The sequence below is a fragment of the Palaemon carinicauda genome, chromosome 9 (assembly GCF_036898095.1).
Source record: "Palaemon carinicauda isolate YSFRI2023 chromosome 9, ASM3689809v2, whole genome shotgun sequence".
NCBI classification, from domain to species: Eukaryota; Metazoa; Arthropoda; class Malacostraca; order Decapoda; family Palaemonidae; genus Palaemon; species Palaemon carinicauda.
Window position 1 is genome coordinate 147,418,167 of NC_090733.1, and position 19,917 is coordinate 147,438,083.

General features: G+C 43.6%; 2 protein-coding genes across 4 annotated transcripts in view; one reads left to right on the forward strand and one right to left on the reverse strand.

Moving 5' to 3' along the window:
* Positions 1-19,917, forward strand: part of LOC137647250 (homeobox protein 3-like) — a 270,280-nt gene that overhangs the window by 128,776 nt on the left and 121,587 nt on the right. The gene's annotated exons all lie outside the window — the stretch shown is intronic.
* The window catches only part of LOC137647249 (uncharacterized), an 82,590-nt gene continuing 68,525 nt past the window's right edge, over positions 5,853-19,917 (reverse strand). For all 3 annotated transcript variants that reach the window (XM_068380636.1, XM_068380637.1, XM_068380638.1), the window contains exon 10: positions 5,853-8,522. In XM_068380636.1, coding sequence (XP_068236737.1) covers positions 6,094-8,522 — 2,429 coding nt within the window. In that variant the 3' untranslated portion in view covers positions 5,853-6,093. The remainder of the gene's footprint in view (positions 8,523-19,917) is intronic.

Below are 19,917 nucleotides of genomic sequence, written 5' to 3' on the forward strand. Positions count from 1 at the left end.
CTCGTAGAAGTTACCTCGTCCAAAACTCCTCTTCCTCATCGGGGAAGTGGATGTAGCTAAGGATTTGTAGCTCAACTCGGAGAGAACGGCTTAAAAGCCTGTGCTACCGCTCTGCTTAGAGTCCCAAACCAGGCTGCCGGCTGCGCTGTCAGACACTCCCTCTAGAGGGGAAATCGCCTGGGAAAAATATAAGGAAGGCATGTCCCTGGGCCTTTCTGGAACCTTCCCCCCCCCCACCGGCAAGCGCGCTGTTCTGTGCTTGGGGGGGAGGGGGATGTGGCGGTGGCGCCCTTACTGCGCGATGTCCGGCAGCCTCGCGCGGGGGAGGGTATTGGTGATTGCGCTGGGGAGGGTATTGGTGATTGCGCTGGGGAGGGTATTGGTGAATGCGCTGGGGAGGGTATTGGTGATTGCGCTGGGGAGGGTATTGGTGATTGCGCTGGGGAGCGCGCTGGCGCTACGGGGAATACCCGGCTGCCCCCCCCTCCCCCTAGGGCTCGTGCGCGGGAGACTGCTGAAAACGCGCGCGGGCGAGGCTTCATAGAGTGCGCAGGAATCATATTGATGTGCAGGATCAGAATGAAGAGCCCGTGTGGACCAGAATGTTTGAGCGTGCTGCATTGCGTAGGAGTTTGTTGGCGCGTGCGGAAGACCATCGGTGCGCGCGAGCGCGCTAGACTATTAGCGCGCGCGCGGAAGACCATCGGTACCCGCACGCGAAGAAGATCGTCGGCGCTTGTGCGTGCAAGAAGATCGTCAGCGCTTGCGTGCGTAAAAATATCGTCGGCGCTTGCGCGCATAAGAAGATCATTGGCGCTTGAAGATCGTCGGCGCTTGCGCGCTCAAGAAGATCGTCGGCGCTCGCGCATGTAGAACATTGGCGAGCATGCGCGGGAAACCATCGGGGCCCCCGCGCGGACGATCGTCGGCGCTTACACGCGTAGGAAGATCGTCAGCGCTTGCACGTGAAAGAAGATCGTCATCGCTTGCGGGCGAAAGAAGATCGTCGGCGCTCACGCACGTACGAAGAGCGTTGGCGTAAGAAGATCATCGGCGAGCACGCACGCGTTGCTAGTGCGCTAGGATGCATCGTCAGCTGACAGGACGATCAGGAACTGGGATGTGTCCTTAAAAAGGGGCGGTCATCCTTCGATGAGGACCGTAGGTAGGACTGCTTCAGAGTCCAGAGCCGAAGTCCTTCGTTGCAGTGCAAGATAGAGCTGGAAGATCGGTAGGTCAGCTGGCTCAACACTGAAAGATCTGCTTGATACTCCGAGGAAGGGTCTCTATGAGAGACCTTTCCCGATAACGGGAGAGGTGCCCTTCGTAGAAGAGACTAGGAGATACTCGCAGGCCGAATCACTGGTGAGCGCCTGTGCGCTATCTCAGGAAACTCCCACGATGTGCGCTGATGCGCAGGTGAACGTTGGCGCGCCGTCCCTGGAACAGGATGTCTCTGGATGGCAGTCTCAGGAGCAGCAGGCGAGCGCTTGCGCAATTGCATGCGCGCGAGAGCGCAGGAGAACGTTGGCGCACAGGGGATACCTGGCGCTTAAGGGACTTACTCACAATGTGAGAAAGCCCCTTTTCCCCCCGAAGGGACCGGTGCCCGTTGGATAACAGGATGCGAGGGGGCCCACAGAGTCAGCAGCCAGGAACGTAGATGGCTGGTCTAATCAAGAACAATCCTCCGAAGAAGGGTCTCTATGAGTGGCCTCTCTCGCGAACGAGAGAGGTGAACACTTCGTAGAAGAGACTTGAAGACACTGGTGATGGCGCCCCTTAGGGCCGTTGGATCAGCAAGCTGACCTAAAAGGAGCAATCCTCCGAAGAGGAGTCCTTAAGAGTGGCCTCCCTCGCGAACGAGAGAGATCACCAGACTGATCCTGCAGCTGCTAAGCCCCCTGAGCAAAGCTGCAGGTGCGACCGCTCAGCCCCAAGAGCATAGCCACCTGAAGTTCCAGCACTCAGCCTTGCAACCGCTCAGCTCCTTGAGCATGGTTACAAGTGCGGTCGCTCAGCACCAAGAGCATAACCGGCTGAGGACCAGGGAAACCCATCCAGGAATATTAAGGTATGAGAAGTTCCCCCTCTGCAGAGGGAAGCTCTCACATCCGGGAAGGGAAGTTACCTACCCCTGGAGGTGAACCTCCTTAGCGTTCTAAGATGAACTGAAGAGCTGACAGTTGTCACGGGAGGACTTCTAAGAGAAGGGATAACGCCCATGACGAGGTCCTAGAGAGACGGCAGCGACAGCAGACTCCCCAGGCACAAACAGGACAGCTCTGCTTCGTTGGCACACTTTAGTCAAACGAAGAAAAAAAAAACTGCATAGTTAACTAGGAAAATAAAGTTAAATAATTATTTAACAGAAATTCCTCCGGGAGGAACTCCGAAGAGTAATCCCGAGGGAAAAGCAAAACATAATAATTAAATATTAAGTATGCGCCCCCCTCCCCCAATGACATTCACGGGAGAAGGACGTAGAACTGTAACAAAAACAGAATTATAACCGAATTTAATTATGTAATTCATCTAAGAATGATCACAAATAGTAAGAACCACTGACCCCCCGAGGGGAAGTGTTCTCCGCAGAGAGATGAAAAGTAAAAAAAAAAAAAAAATACAATTATATTTCATTAAAAATAATTTAGACAAATAAACGGAAAAGCAACCCAACCTGCAATGGGAAAGGAGCTTCCGTAATAGTACGTAGTAGTAGTAGTAAGGGGTGAACGACCTAGAGTAGAGAGAGAGAGACCGTAGGCAATAAAACTCCCACATTCCCTTTGCTGAGAATCCAAGTTCCCCGTAGGAAAGGAGGAACAGCGAAGATAATAGATGAATGAAGAAAGGCCAGCGATGACTATCCCCACAGCGGCCGAGTTAACGGAAAAGCCGAAGGAAAAACCGATGGACCAAGGGGGAGAGGCCGTACCCCACAACGGAACCGAGGTGGCCTAGCACTAAGCCGGTGACGTTGTCGTACACTACACACACACAGCACAAACACTGAAACGAAAACTTACTACATTTCTATACACAAATATATACATAAACATAAAGAATGTTTATATATATATCACAAGTATAAGAAAAATTAAGAAAAAGACAAAAAGCATTAATGGCTGTCAAAGAGGCGAGGGTGAAAGCAGACACGTCCGATCACCACCCGAGCCAAAGTAAAAGTGAGCTTACCACACAGGTATGTGAGGGGGGAGGGTAGCTAACTACCCTCCCTACCCCCTCGCTAACTAGCGGAGGGGTAGTAAACCCTCGTTAAAATTTTAATGGCTCATCCTTTCAGCTACGCCTTAAGTAATACCCACTTTAAATAGCTAAGGTTTGTATTCCAGTTACAGAACAAACAGACGCATGCTGTAAAGAAAAAGCAAAATTTGAAAAATTTCCTCCATAAAAATTCCAGTCAGAGAGAGGGGGTTATGTTTACATTCTCCGATGGCTGAAATCAAAAGAGTTGGCTGTGAGCCGGTCTACTCCCCCGTTGCCGATAGGTAAACTACCAACCAGTTGTTTACACGTTGTTAACTTGGCTTCTAATTCCCAGCTTTTCTGTTTTATCCAAAGATAAAGAACAATGGTTTGCATTTGTTTAGGAACAATCAAATTGTTACAGTGTTAGGTAAAGTATGTAACTAATATAATAATGAAGAGGTATTTAAAATTTCTTTTTTCTTTCATTCGATGCCCCACCTCCAATAGTGTGTAGGTGTCAGAAATACGAACATCCGGGAAGGATCATAGAAATAAATGGAATAAAAAATTTTTATAGTCGCCCGATGTTCGAATAAATGCCCTGGCAATCTGCTGAAATGGGGTTGAGATCATCTCGAGGTCTGTAGTTTCTTGCAGTGTCTACAACCTCTCCATCATTGTGACTTAAGGATAGGGGTTTGGGGGAGAACCTGTAGGTCTACTTGTCGTGTCACCAGCAGTCATTACCTGGCCATCCCTGGTCCTAGCTTGGGTGAAGACGGAAAGACAAAGGCATGTGTAACTTACGCCGTGATTATTACCATTAGTCCCTAGATTGTCTTGATAATAATCCAGAGAACTATTGATAGGAATAAAACAATAATTTTTAACTAATTGGAGGTGGGGGTTACATCGATATAACCCAAACTTTGGGAAGGAAGCAACATGAACAATTGGGGGGGGGAGTACAGAAATAAACCTTATTGCTCAGTGTTGATACTTGGTCATGGTATAAGAAATATATCAAAATTTGGTTTGGGAGTATGTTATGGCCTTGAACACAAGACTAAATTCACCTAAAAACAAGGAATATTGAAAGCATTCCTCAGTTCATCACTTTAATGAAATGAGACAACTGGTCATATTTACAGTTCCATGGAAAATGTGATATTTAGTCAGCATGACATGAATTCATACAGCTGTGGTAACAGGTACAATTATTCTTTCTTAAACTAACTTTCATTATCATTTTAATGAGTATTCATGGCATTACTATTTAAGATTCAATTTAAGTAAACAAGTTAACAATGAATACTTATATGCTCACTGACTGGACATGAATTTTAAAAAGCCTTGTTACCAACATTGTGAAAGTCCTTGCATGTTTCAATTTTTCTTTGTCTACATAATTCTATAGTAATCAAAGACTTAGGAAAATGTAAGGAACAGAGGAAAAATTCATAATATTTTAGTGTTCTGATCTGTATAGCAAACTCTGCTGGCTGACAATATGAAAATAAGTGATAACCACAACTATATATGAGATGAATGAAAGGAAATATATATTAAAAAAAAAAATGATGAATCGAATGTTACCGCTTATGTAAAATAGCTATACTTTAAACTAAACACAAAACAAGCTAATACTATGTACATACTGCATGATTTTGGTGACTATGATGCAAGTGCCTATACATGGGCACAGGTTATGGTGATGTGGACACATTACTAGTCGATGTACACCAGGCTAGTGACCAAATGACAAGCTATAAATAGAACAGGGATGTGATGCTATAAACATGAAATGATAATTTACAGGTACATTTAGATGAGGAGAAAACTGCTCAGTTGGTTCAATTCATAAGTGTACAGCATTTATGAATGTGAATAACAACTTTTAAAAATGTTATTTCTGGAATCTTAGCAGGTCAAAGTGTGCAACCATAACAAGGATAGAAAAAACACATGGCAGAAATAAGCTGCAACTCATGGTTACATTTATCCTACTATTGCTCTAAAATCTGCTATGATTTTTCCAAGAACTTTGTATCTGGAACCGAGAACGAAGTAAACTTAATATTCTACATTTCAAGTATGAGATCAATACAGCATTCCTTTTATAAGCAAAAAACATAAGTGTGAATGTGTTACAGTAAAATTAGTAATGTGAAAATGAAAGGTTAATGACTTGAAAGATGTTAATGGAAGTGTAAACAAGACAGTGGAAAGGTGCAATGGGACTGGGGAAAGGGGTGCGAGCCATGTTTAGATTCTTATAATAGACAAATCAAAAAGGAAGATATCTTATAAAGGGTACCCTAATCAACACGCAAAATAGGTGAAGCATCCTTGGATCCTACATACAGTAACACATCCAAGATATGAAAAATCCAGTCTTGACATTAATTCTAGACACACACTACTTTTCCTCAAACATTAAGATACCCTTTCTACAAGTTTTATTTAAAAGAAAAAAAAATAAATAAAATCTAAGATGATCCTCAATTGTCAACGTATCTAACATTTCAAAACTATGTTCCACACAATGACCACCAAAAAAATAGCCAATTTAATGTGGCAGATACTACACCAATTACTGCTCTTATCGTTTTCACTAAAAACTTGGCAGAAAAATATCATTCCAGTCATTATATAATCAACTTTTTCTTTTGCAAATACGAACATCCTATCCAGCATTTTACGCAATAACGCCAACACAAAAATACCTTAAATATGTACATACCTATATATATATATCCATTTCTTTTTAAAAGGAAGTCCAGAAATTATTATGTAGAAGTCTCTATGTCAAATAATAATAATCAGTATTAAAGACTAATATCTATTTGTACGACTTTGATTGGGATGTGCTTTCCTCTATCTCAAAACAGCTTCCATCTGACCCCCTTGTACATCATCAGTATGAGAAAACATATGCATGGGTGACTGTGCATTTGGTGTCTGAGGAACCAACTCATATGGTTCAATGAATGGGGCATCTGAAGCCATTTCATGATGTGGCACATGCACCGAAGTCCCCTCATGCACATGCTCTGGTACAATGGACGTATGTAATGAAGATACAGAGGTGACAGGGGTGACTGGATGGAATTCTTTACTGCTGTGAATATTTTCATTTCCTGCAACTTCTGGCTGACTTCCAGGTACAACAATCTCTTGAGAGGGCAGCTGCTTCAAGTCTGTACTATTCTGGGAAAGAAACTGCGTTGCTTCCATTTCTCGCAGAGAAAGCTCTTCAGTTTCCACATCTTGCAAATGATACTCTTCAGCTTCCATGTCTTCTAAAGGAAGCTCTTCAGCTTCCATACTTTGCAAAGGAAGCTCTTTAGTTTCAAAACTTTGCAAATGAAGCTCTTTAGTTTCGATGCAGTTTGTCTCCATTTCCTCTTGGGATACACAAGACTGATTTTCAGATGAACTCTCTCGCTCTACACAGTCATAAAGCATATTCTGAGATGGCTCAATATTAACCTCAACAGAAGAAACCTGTGAAGATGGGGATGCAGTTTGTGGAGGGGAAGAGGTTGGAGGAGGGGACGAATTAAGTAATTCTGCAATTTGTTCTTCTGGTGCCAAATTCTTAGAAGAATCAGTTATATGAGATTCTTTGACTTCTGAAGTTATATCTTCTAAGAGTGTATCATGGTCAAGCATTTCAGAGGATTCGCTGTGAGTCTCATCCATATCACTCACTTCAGATGTTCTTTGTCTATCTGGGCTTAGCCTTTCTGCAATTATTTCAATTTCATCATCATCGTTGTTATTACTTTTTAAAGTCCCATTTGACAATTTAACAGCTACCTGTGGTTTCATTGCATCATTAGTGGTACTTTGATTTCTCTCCGCCGGGGAGGTTACATTGAAGTTCCTGGTATTTGTAGCATTATTTGCATTCTTACCTATATTTGGGCTTACTTGCATCCACTGTTTTGAACCAGGAGCATTTTTTCTCTGTGGACTAAGAGACATCTGTGGTGTCATCTTTGGTGTAATTCGCTGCTGTGAACTAGCAGGGTTAATCTGAACAAGAGGTATTGCAGGTGAACCCTTAGCATATTGTAAATTAGGCCTAGGGCCTCGTGGTCCATTCGGATATTCTCTATATCCAACCACAACAGAACTCTTTGAGGGTAACATCATCCGTGCAGTTACTGAGGGTGCAGTTCTCTCTACTCTTGTTGCAGTAAAAGTTGCACCAACACCTCTTCTCTTTAAACTTGCTACTTCACTTGCATTATTACCATTAACCAGATTGACTTTGGGTGCAATTGTTACACTTTCTTTACTAACTGCTGCTCTATTTCCAGGCACTGAAATAGTCGTACCAGCTAATCTCAACTTTTCCAGCAGTATATCAGAATCACTCATGCCTGCTTTTTGGGGAATATTCTGCTTCAGAGGGGTTTTCATGGTTGCTTGATTTGACAGTACATTTCGAGGCCTTCCTATAGGCCTGGGTGCCATGGAGACAAATGACTTTCCTGCAAATTTTGTATTCTGTTTATTTTGATATTTCCCAGCATTTGGACTATTTGCTTTTGCGGGGGAACTTCTTATTGGCTGAAATTCGTTCATTCGAGGGCCTAGGGAATGAATTACTTGCTTCATGGGACCACGTCCTATGTGCTGAGAAACTTGCTTGTTAGCAGTGTTGCTGGAAGAAGGAATAGCTACTTTCATTTGCATATTAGGTATTGGTTGCAGAGTTGGCTTCATTTGCATACTACCGGCTGAATGAAGAACTGGCTTAATCTTTGTACTAGGAGAGGGAAGATTGTTCATCTTCTCTAGTACATTACTAGCTTCCTTATTTTCCTTTTTCACCTCCTCACTTCCACAACCAGGCTCTGACTTTACTTCTTGACATCCTTCTACTTTAATTTTTCCTTCTACATCCCCTGATTGAGGTTCACTAGTTTTGCTGCTTTTTTTCAAATCCTTTGAACCTTTAACCTTACTCATTCTGAAAGATTTCAACAAACTAGTTTTAAAAGCTGGAAAATCTTCATTCCCTTCATTCTCTTGTACATGTTCCACAGGAATGAGATCCTCAATATCTGAAAGGGCTTTACTAAGTTCGTCTTGCAATGGATTTTGATCATCCATCTCTTCATCACTGTCTCCTTCAAGACTTTCTATTTTGGGAGTGACTGATCGAGCCATGGCTGATGGTATGCCACCCCTTTCAGCATCAGAATGCTTCTTCTTCTTTGCATAATATCCAGATGTCCCAGGCATAGAACGTTTCATAGAGTTGAAAGGAACAGGGGAGACAGATTCAGAATCTGGAAAAAAAAATATATGATTAGCTAGAGCTGTTCAGGAGTTCTATGGGATCAATCCCTCATGAAACTCTTTATAATAAACAAAATGGACAAAATAAACCATTCTTAAACATTTAAAACAAATACTGTATTGCAAAAACATGAGATGCATACTCCTTCCAGAGTCGGTTTATAGAAAAAATTAATATAACTAATATTAATATTAAAAATTTTCAAAGGAATGAAGCGAGAAAAAAATTAGTGAGAAACTGCCATATAAAATGAATACACTTTCATGCCATGTACTTAAACATACATTTCACCAGATGCACTTGAGCACACTTGCAAATTAATTTATTAATATTTTCAAATAGTTTTTACAATGCTGCATATAAAAATTACAAATTTTGAAATAATTTGTATTTTTCCTAACATACAAACCTGGAGCTATTTATAATAGGGTATTACTTTCGGCACAGCTGAAAGACGAGCCATGATCATTTTAGTGAGGGATAACTACCCCATCCGCTAGTTAGCGGGTTGGGGGTGGGGTAGACTGGCTACCCCGCTCACTCACACATCTCGGCTGAGTAACCACTTTGCTTTATGGCAGGACTTCTCGGGGGACAGGGTGGCGGGCCAATTTGTATAAATAGCTCCAGGTTTGTATGTTAGGAAAAATACAAATTATTTTCAAATTTGTTATTTGTTCCGACACATATACAAACCTTCGCTATTTATAATAGGGTGACTTACTCTTAGGAGGGAAGAAGTCCTCACCAACTAGCCTTGGTCATGACCCGGGGTCCTCTCTATTTCGATCTGTGATCAAAAGTAGAAGGGATCCTACCCTCTCTAAAATAAAGTGCCGATATGAGGTAATGCACTGATAGCGGCCTGCAGAAGCTTGTGTGTGAATGGAACTAACAGTGTGGCTTGTCCTTAACATAGGAACTCGAGTACAGAACCTAATGTTCTTAAAGACTTACCCAATACCCTCCCTCTAAAAAGTATTGGGGACGTAACAAAGTATTCTTCTATACTTAGGAGGCACAAGGGAAATGGGTCTTACCTGCAGCGAAGTGAGGTCAGCTATGCTAAGGCTTGCAGAGCTGTTTTCCCCAGAGGGGAGAAGGTGAAAGGAAGAAAGGAGCCAGACATTCTTACTCATTCACCCCAGACTAATCCGGGTAGCCTCAGCCCTCTGCTACTTGTCCATCAAGGAGCCTGAGGTGTTTAGACCATTTGTTGTGTGACCACCACAGGACCAATGGAAAAGGTCTCCATGTTCTTGTGGGTTACGTCTTTGCAGGTAGTGGGCCGTGAAGGTCAATTGACGCTTCCACATGCCCACTTAAAGTACCTGCACCACAGAGTAGTTTCTTGAACGCCAGGACGTAGCAATGCCAGTGACGTTACGAGCTCTGGGTCTTAGGATGGAGGAGAGTCTAGATTAAGAGTAACCTTAATTGCCTTCCAATCCCAGAGGGGAAGGAAAACTTTGAGGTCCTCCTCTAGACCTTCCTCGTGCTGGTCAACAGTGCCGACTCACGGGGGCGAACTGGTATCGTTCTTTTAAGGTAACCCCACAGACTCCTCACTGGGTAAAACCCCAGTTGATGGGTTTCCGGTTACCGAACAAAGACTCTCTATTCGAAATGGGCTGCACCTAGGGTACAGGACACTCGAATTTGAGTCTTGGCAATGCACTCAGGGACGCCGCTGAGGATTACTTCTCCCCGTCTCCTAGGGTAGGAGACATCAGAGGTTGGATCGTACAGCACACTAACTCTCTTGGTCAAAAGCCCAAGTGAGTAGAAAGGGCGTCTTCCGTGTAAGGAAGCAATCTGCTGCTAGGCCTACGGTTCGAAGAGAGGGGCCTTCTGAGACTGAAGGACCCGAACTGCGTTCCCAGGAGAGGGATGAGATCCGAAGGGGGACAAGTTATCTCACACTTGCTTAAGTAAAGGCATCGATGGGAGAGAATCCCTTTCTACAACATCAGTCACAAAGGACCGAACACTTCGCCAGGAAGACCGACGCTGAAAAGTGTCTGAGGTGTCTAGACATCTTTTCCGTAACCTGTTGGGAAAGGCCTCTCTGAGAGGGGTGGTTTAGGATCGTCCCAGGCTAGAAGTCGAAGCAAAGCTACGGCTTAGGAAAGTGTTCGCATGTGGCTGCTTGGAAGATCGTGTCGTGGAGGAAGATCCCTCGGAACTCCGTCAGGAGCTGTAGAAGGCGGGTTGCCATAGCAAAGCTATTGGAGCTCCATCAGGGGCTGCAGAAGGTCTGGGAACCATTCTGTGGGATGCCTTAGCGAAGCTATTGGAGTCATTGATAAGATCCTGCTTATCCTGACTTGGCTGAGGACTTTTTCACCAGTCCGAATGGGGGTAAAAAACAAGGCACACCACTAGGCTGCCCCACCGATCTTGGAATACATCTTGTTTGAGGTCCTGGGGAACGGTCGAGTGGGAGCCTGAAGATCAGGGCCCCTGCGAGCATAACCACAGTCGGGGACCCCACAACGTTAAGACTTTATTGGATACAAGATGATTCCAAGACACTAGACCCCACTATCTGGGTGGTTTTGCAAACACATTCCTATACCAGGAATGACGCGAGCAGATGGAGGCAACTAGTTGCCCTCTGTCCATCTAAGGCTTCATAATGCTAGATGGTTCTCTAAGAGAGGTAAATGCTAGTACGTTTCTGAATCGGACCAACCGACGTGGATGGAATGGTATGGCATATGCCCCCCTCTCTCTTTTGATGCATTATAGAGAGCATCAGGTCCAGAGGGAAGACGAGAAGGCAGGCCTCTTTGCGGAAGCTCTCGTCTGCCACCCATCATCCGCGGATTGTCCAGCGGTGAGGGGGGGGGGGGGGAGTGCGTAGCAATAAACGCACTTCGAGATGATGTCGAGACGTGTAACCAATTGTACGTTCTTGCAACAAAGGGGAACAGCCTGTTCTCCCTCCAACTGCCACTAATCCAGTGTGGTTGGCCGAATAAGACCGATACCAAACGGTAAACCAGTTAATCAGTAGAGCTTATGATATAATAGCGAATCTCCATAGAGATCGCTTTCCGGCCAAGACTGTATGGTAATCACCGAACGCATCCAACCAAACCCAAGATGGGATTGAGACGTATCTTCAATCTATTGTTGGGTGGGTAAAGAGCATAAGTGTACTACTGAGTAGCAACACCGAACTGTGCGAATGACAAGTATACATGCGTAGTTCGACTAAAAATTCTTGTCCGGAACTCGGTTGGAGATACGTTCGTAACGGAGGTTTCTCCTTCTTAGGACAGAAACGTTCGTACTTCTCCGTCTCTGATCGGTAAACTAGCACTTATATTAAATGTTCCCTATTAGGGAACGGAAATGCTTCTGAGAAGTTTCCAGCCAAAACCTTTGTAGGAGACAGACTTCCGATCGGGAGAAAGGAAAAAATGCCTATGAGGAGACAGAACGTAAATGCCGTATGTCTGGCTACAGAAAAGTAGCCAAGTAATGTACTGAATAACCTGGTTTCAGCTAAGGATATAAATATACAACTTAATAGAACGGAGTTCTAATTGGAAGATGTATATAGCCCTTATTGGCAGAAAGATCGCTTGCACGCATATATGTACTTGTCCATTTGCGCTAGCGCATGCGTATTCTCTGCCTCCAGGAAATGTTTGCAACAAATCCGGTTGTGGGAATAATGCGTGTGCGACGAATCACCACATTATTGCCGAAAGAATTTTGATCGTTGACCAACTGTAATATTTTCTTGAATGAGAGCGAACATGTTCTCAAACAAAAATATACAGTTATAGAGGTGATCATATCCCCTTTGGTTTAGTCCTCCTCTTTATATGAGGGGTTAGCTAGTGTTCATTACACAGAAATGGATGTCTGTTTACCTGTGGGCGGGGTTTGAAACGTTCGTAACATAATGAAAAGATGCCCACACTGTTGCTATCGTTCTTTTAACGTCAGCTAACAATGTTCCTTCGGGACTAATTGTTAGAAACAACAACCCTGTAAGGAAAGCATAGAAAGTCTCGGAAGACTATCGTGTAAAAAGGCAAGTCGTTATACCCATGGTACAATGACGGGGGAGGCTGCCTCCATCAAACGGTTGAACAAAGTTTAAGACCATAACCTCGCGGTTTTGTCTTCGCTATAGTGCATGCTCCGGGAAGGCTTACGGCCTTCATGGTTTTAACACCCATTGAAGTTTTGTAAAAACTTCTCAGGAACGAGTCTCCCGAAAAAGGGTGAAGTCTCATATGTGGGGGGGGGGGGGGTTTGCTTCATGAAGGCCAGACATAATTGCCATCGACCGCTTACCTAAAGAGGTGGCCATCGAACGCTTTCTCGATAGTGAGAAAACTACCGTCTAATTCAGGCAAGGCCTGCCAGGGGAAATGAACTGCAATGTAAAGCATTTTCATTCACCACTCATCTCCATCTGCTAACCCAACCACTTGAAGTGGGAAGGTGGAGGAAAGATGACGGTGCTTCGTTCGAAAACGAAAGGATCGGTGCTGGCGAAACCAGGCTAGCTGATATAGTAATCAGCTGGGAGTGTAGAGTGACGTATCAAGTCACACCTTTGGAAGACTCCTCCCGTTGACGGGTGTGTGTGTATGTGTGTGTGTGTGTGTTCGACGTCGACCATAGTTTTCAGAAAACTCTGAATCGTGGAAACAAAGAGATTCGGATGAGAACCTAGGGGTTCAGAATCTATTTGTGAATTCCTTTCTCACGACCTTAAGGGATGTTGTGCCGAGAACCCGCAGGAACTCTGTCGCTGATTCCTGATGGAATTCCAGGAATCGTGTTACGTGACCAGGACCCAAGGGAACTGTGTCATAGTTACCTGTAGAGATTCGTAAACCCTTAGGCAGTAGGCATCCCTCTGTCATCAGAGTAAAACTCTTGATGACGATAGCGCTCGCAAACAATTCACGGGACGCTCTTGTGCGCTCGTGAACACTTCACGCAACGAGAGTCCGAACTGCGTTGTGAGACCCAGAAGGGTCATAAGAGTTGTTGGTGCATTTCAACAGATTGCGTGTGCCAATATGGTCGTGCGCCGAACTGTTGGTAAGCAGAAGGGAGCTCGTGCGTGCACTCTTTTTGCACATAAGGTTGTTTGCACATCTAACGAGCATAAGGTTGCTTGCGCGCAGTGTGTTGTTCGCGCACATGGCCCGCCACAGGATGTTCGCGCATATGGCGTGCCAAAGGATGAACCGGCGTGCCATAATCGCCATTTTGCTTGCACGCGCCAAGACGGTAGTGCGCACCAAGTCGGTCGTGCGCGCCAATTTGGCCGTGTGCGCGAGAGCTCTCAGGTTGGTGAGAGAACTCACTGCTACGCTCACCCGAAGGGTCACGATAGCTTGTGTTGTGTGAGCGCGAACGATCAACACAGCGAGAACCCGAAAGATCAGCGTGAACTGTGTTGCGCGAACCCGAAGGCTCAGCGCAACGAGAAACCGAAGTTTCCCTGTCACTAAACACCGAAGTGTCGGAGTGACTAAAGTTACGAGAGCCCAAGGGTTCTGCGTAACGAGAAACCGAAGTTTCCTCGTCACAAAACACCGAAATGTCAGTGAATAAAGTTACGAGAGCCCAAGGGCTCAGCGTAACTAATGTTACGAGACCCAGAGGGGTCAGGGCAACGAGAACCGAAGTTTCACTGTCACAAAACACCGAAGTGTCAGAGTGACTAAAGTTACGAGAGCCCAACGGTTCTGCATAACTAATGTTACGAGACCCCGAAGGATCAGCGTAACGAAGAATTGAGGTTCCTCTGTCACGAGACCCCAAAAGGTCGGCGTGATTGATGGCACTCGTTCCCAAAGGCTCAATGTTATCATCGTTACGCGAGCCCGAAAGTTCAGCGTAACTGAAACCCGAAGGTTTCAAACGGAGTCCCGAAGGACTCCTACTGTCATGAGAACCAGCAGGATCAACATGATGAGAGCCCGAAGGCTCAAACGATCACGCCAGCCCAAAGGGTGATCGAACGAGACCCCGAGGGATTAAGGCGAACCAGCATGTTCAAGATAACACCTCTGCATAAGAGGTTTGTTCTCCCGAAGGAGAAAGTCACTTAGAGAAGGCTCTTGCTCCACCCCTGAAGGAGAACCAAAAGCGTAGGGATAACCTGCTAAGGAGAAAGCTCTGCCACCGCCCCTGGTGGATCAGCAAGCTCCTACAAGTTATTTTTTTGCGAACGAGAGGGAAGTTCACCCAAAGGAGATCGCCCAAGACAAGCTTTCTCCCAGCTCTATGGGAATAAAGCATAGACGTAAAATATCTCTCTAGCGAACGAGGGAGAAGTCCTGCTGAAGGAGGATATCGCCAAGGACAAGCTTTCTCCCAGCTCTATGGGAAAAAAAGCGAAGGCTTAATAATCTCTCTCTCGCGAACGAGAGTGAAGTCCTCCCGTAGAAGGCCATCACCTAAAACAAGCTTTCTCCCAACTCTATGGCGAAAAAAGCGTAGGCGTAAGAAACTCTCTCCCACGAACGAGAGAAGTCCTCCCGAAGGAGGACATCGCCTAAGGCAAGCTTCCTCCCAGCTCTATGGGAAAAAAGCGTAGCCGTAAAAAATCTCCCGCGAACGAGAGAAGTCCTCCCGCAAGAGGACATAGCCCAAGTAAAACATTATCCCAGCTCTATGGGAAAAAAGCATAGCGTACACAAAAATCATCCTCTCTCACTCTCTCTCTCTAGAGAGAGAAGTTCCCCTCGAAGGAGGAACATCAAGTTGAAGGTTGACAGCTAATGCTACCTCGTAATGAGGGCAGCTCACGAGCTACCACGTGTACTACGTCGCTGTTACCGTGAAAAAAAAAAAAAAAGTTGTTATCAATTACAATTCATGCTCCGTTACACAAAATACACTATTCGGGGAATAAGTCACCTTCCTTGTAAGATAATTCCTCGAAAGGGAGCTGAACTGTTATAAACTTTAATTCTGTAATGAACACACACACGGCAGTGTTAAGAACCTGCCGAAGGACAACAACCTTACGGCGGAGGCAGTTGGATATGATGTCAACAGCACTAAAGTTACCTGTATCTAACAATGTATATTTCCATTTATACATATATGCACTCAAATATATGTAAGATAAATGAAAACACAAAAGAAAACCAAAAACTTAAAATAAATGAAAAACATCAAGGCCAGTCTTTGCGGGAGAGAAGGACAGCATGTTCGTCCTCTAACGAGCCAAAAAGTAAAGTGGTTACTCAGCCGAGAGGTGTGAGTGAGCGGGGTAGCCAGTCTACCCCACCCCCCACCCGCTAACTAGCGGATGGGGTAGTTATCCCTCACTAAAATTATCATGGCTCGTCTTTCTGCTGCGCCGAAAGTAATACCCTATTATAAATAGCGAAGGTTTGTTATGTGTCGGAACAAATATATACCTAAGTCAAAGATCTCAAAAAATAAACAATGGTAAAAAACCTAAAGCTTCAGGCCAGGAGCCTGGTGAAAGTCAGACTGGGCAAGGTTAAGAGGTTATTACAATAAGACAAAGAAACAAAGAATCCTAAAAAGAACAAAAACAAGACCCAACATAAACTTCCAGTATAAGCACTAACTAAAAGTAATGGGTAAAAATTGACTAAAGATAACATACTTGTCTGTTAAATTATTAGTTTACCTGACAAAATATATTTGCAGACATATGGTAGAGCATAGGCTTCCTCTTTTTTTTCTCTTATAAATTAAGTTTTTGAAGAATCTTAGTTACCAAGCATCAACTTAGTACAAATAAAACATACTTTGTAACAGGTACGTAGACATCTTACTCTACTAGAATTGGAATGGGATAACTAAATCATTAGGTACCTTAAATCTCAAGAATATTACATAAAATTTCCATCAGAAAAAAAAGCAGCCAATATCCACTTATATTCAACTACTGTATATATATATATATATATATATATATATATATATATATATATATATATATATATATATATATATATATATTGGATTTCACCCATTGCTCCCCCACAGGAGTATTGGGCAAATTGGCAAAACTGGTTTCGTGTAAACACAGACACTTGAAAACATTGTCACACATGGTAGCAACTATGACTGGTTTAGTGGTTTTTTATTTGAATATATAATAAAATTGAGATAGCAGGTTTACAGCTAATCAATATTCACCTAACACATTTCATAACACACCTAAATTATAAAAATTTACTGCGTCAAAACAAAAAAATCACACTGGAGAATTGCCGCCTAGGAATTGCTGCTACGATAGGTTATAAAATCCTCAATTTTTTTTTCCCCTCCAAACATTACTAGGTTAAATATAGGGTGTGTCTTATCACTTGTAGTGGCTTGTGTCACGGGAAATACGGTATAGTCATTAGAGAGAGAGAGAAAAAAAAAAGACGGAAAGAAAATAATTGTGTTACCCTTACCACAAAAAATTAGTAGTCATAGGGAATCTTGGGGGTAGCCCAGATGAAAAAACAGAACAAAAGAGGACTTTCCTTCTCTTCGCTCCTCCCGGCCTGACGAGGGATTCAGCCCAGTTTGGTTGGTACTGCTAGGGTGCCACCAAAAATGAAGCTTTACAGTGAACCCTCGTTTATCGCGGTAGATAGGTTCCAGTCGCGGCCGCGATAGGTGAAAATCCGCGAAGTAGTGACACCATATTTACCTATTTATTCAACATGTATATTCAGACTTTTAAAACCTTCCCTTGTACGTAGTACTGTTAACAAACTACCCTTTAATGTACAGAACACTTAATGCATGTACTACAGTACCCTAAACTAAAACAGGCACAAATATTAAAGGTGATTTTATATCATGCATTTCCTAAACACGCTAAAAAGCACGATAAAAAATGGCAACCAATGTTTTGTTTACATTTATCTCTGATCATAATGAAGAAACAAACTGGAGGTAGAGCTTTGCTTATTACCCAGACATATTTCCCATACTTTTCCCTTAGAACTACATCACATCTTCCTACTTTAGATATATATATATATATATATATATATATATATATATATATATATATATATATATATATATATGTGTGTGTGTGTGTGTGTATATATATATATACAGTGAACCCTCGCTACTTCGCGGTTCGACAATCGCGGATTCACCACTTCGCGGGGTTTTCCCATAACCCATATATATATACATATCGCGGATTTTCCGGAAAATTCGAAAATACCGCGAAATCTGAAGATAACCAAATACGATATTTTGTTACCTGTAATTCCATTAATACTGTAATTATAGTAATATCTGCTCTTACTGATTGTTCATTGCATTACATATGATATATAATTCAGCACAGAAAGAAATAAAACACGAAAAGAGAATGTGATCATACGATAATTCAGTACGTAGTAAAATTAAATCGAACATGAAACGCAAATCAGATGCAGTCATACCATATTAGAATGGTGTGTACTGTAATGGATGTGCTTCTTTTCCATGAATCTTTTGTATGTATACGTACGTAGTACAGTACTGCATCCAATAATATTCTTTGTTGCAAAAATCACATTTCGAATAAGTACTGTAAGCGTACGAGAGAGAGAGAGAGAGAGAGAGAGAGAGAGAGAGAGAGAGAGAGAGAGAGAGAGAGAGAGAGAGAGAGAGAGGCGTAAAATAGCGTACGTACGTAAATTTTTATTATTATTGTTATTATTATTATTATTGTTGTTGTTGTTAATAAAATTATTATTGTTATTATTATTAATCATTATTATTATTATTATTACTGTACAGTATTATTATCATTATTTATTATTATTACGGTATTGTACTTAATCTACGTACGTTCAGTGTGCGCGGGACATCTTCTATGAGTAACCAACGCACCATAGTACTGTATAAGACGGGTTGTGATTGGTTCAAGCGCTGATAGATGACGAATCAAAACTCAAGTTTTGTTATCTAGCCTGTGATTGGTGTTTTGCCCGCATCTTCTACCCGCAGCATCAAAGTTCTCGCGGGACTGCATCGTTCACTTTCTCTTTCCGCGTATTGCTGAGTAGACGTTCTTAAGTTTGTGAAGTTGAATCTGTGCTGTGTGCGACTGTTTTAAGTTGAACTTTTTGTTGAACTTTCTGTTACAATGGCTCCCAAGCGTTCTGCTTCTAGTAAGGCTGGTAGTGAGCCTAAACGCCACCGAAGAATGATGACGATAGCTGAGAAGGTTACGCTTCTCGACATGTTAAAAGATGGTAGAAGTTACGCGGCCGCCGGCCGCCATTTTGGCATCAACGAATCCACCGTTCGCTACATCAGGAAGGACGAGGCGAACATTAGAAAGACGGCTGCAATCACCTTTAGCAGATCAGCGAAGCGAGTCGTTACAACGCGTAATAAAACGATCGTACGCATGGAAGGTGCTTTAGCTGTGTGGATTGCCGACTGTCGGAAGAAGAACATAGCGTTGGATACGAACACCATCCGAACAAAGGCTTTGAGCTTGTATGAGAATTTTGCGGCAAAGGAACCTCATGACGACGATGGCGACCATGCTGAAGAAGATGATGATGTAGATGATCCTCAACTAGGGACCTCCACTGATTCCCAGCGTCAGAAACAACGTTTTTCCGCCAGCAAAGGATGGTTCGCGAAGTTTCAGAAACGCTTCGCCCTGAAAAGCGTTTCCCTGCATGGGGAGTCTGCTTCCGCTGACACTGCCGCTGCTGAAACTTACGTGAACCAGACTTTCAAGAACATTATCGCTGAAGGTGGATACAAGCCGGAACAAGTGTTTAATATGGATGAAACCGGCTTGTTTTGAAAGAGAATGCCGTCGCGAACTTTCCTGTTCAAAGAGGAAGCCAAAGCCTCTGGCTTTAAGGCATTCAAGGATCGCGTTACCCTCGTGATGTGTGGCAATGCTGCTGGATTTTTGTTAAAGCCGGGGCTTATTTATAAGTCGAAAAATCCTCGCGCTTTGAAAAACAAAAATAAGAATCTCCTTCCCGTGTACTGGATGCATAATCAAAAAGCATGGATTACGAAGATGCTGACCTCCAACTGGTTCCACCAGTGTTTCATCCCGCAAGTCCATGAATATCTCTTAGAGAAGGGCTTGCCATTCAAGATCCTTCTCCTTATGGATAACGCTGGTGGACACGCAACTGACCTGTCGCGTGAGGGCGTTCAGGTTGAGTTCCTGCCACCCAACACCACGTCATTAATTCAACCAATGGACCAGGGGGTTATCAGGGCGTTCAAGGCCCTCTACACGAAGAATACCTTGGCGGACCTCGTTGCGTGTGTGGATGCTGCCCAAGATGACGAGGATGAAGACTTCAACTTGAAGGCGTACTGGCGGCAGTACACCATAGCCACGTGCCTGCAGAATATTCAAAAGGCACTTCAAG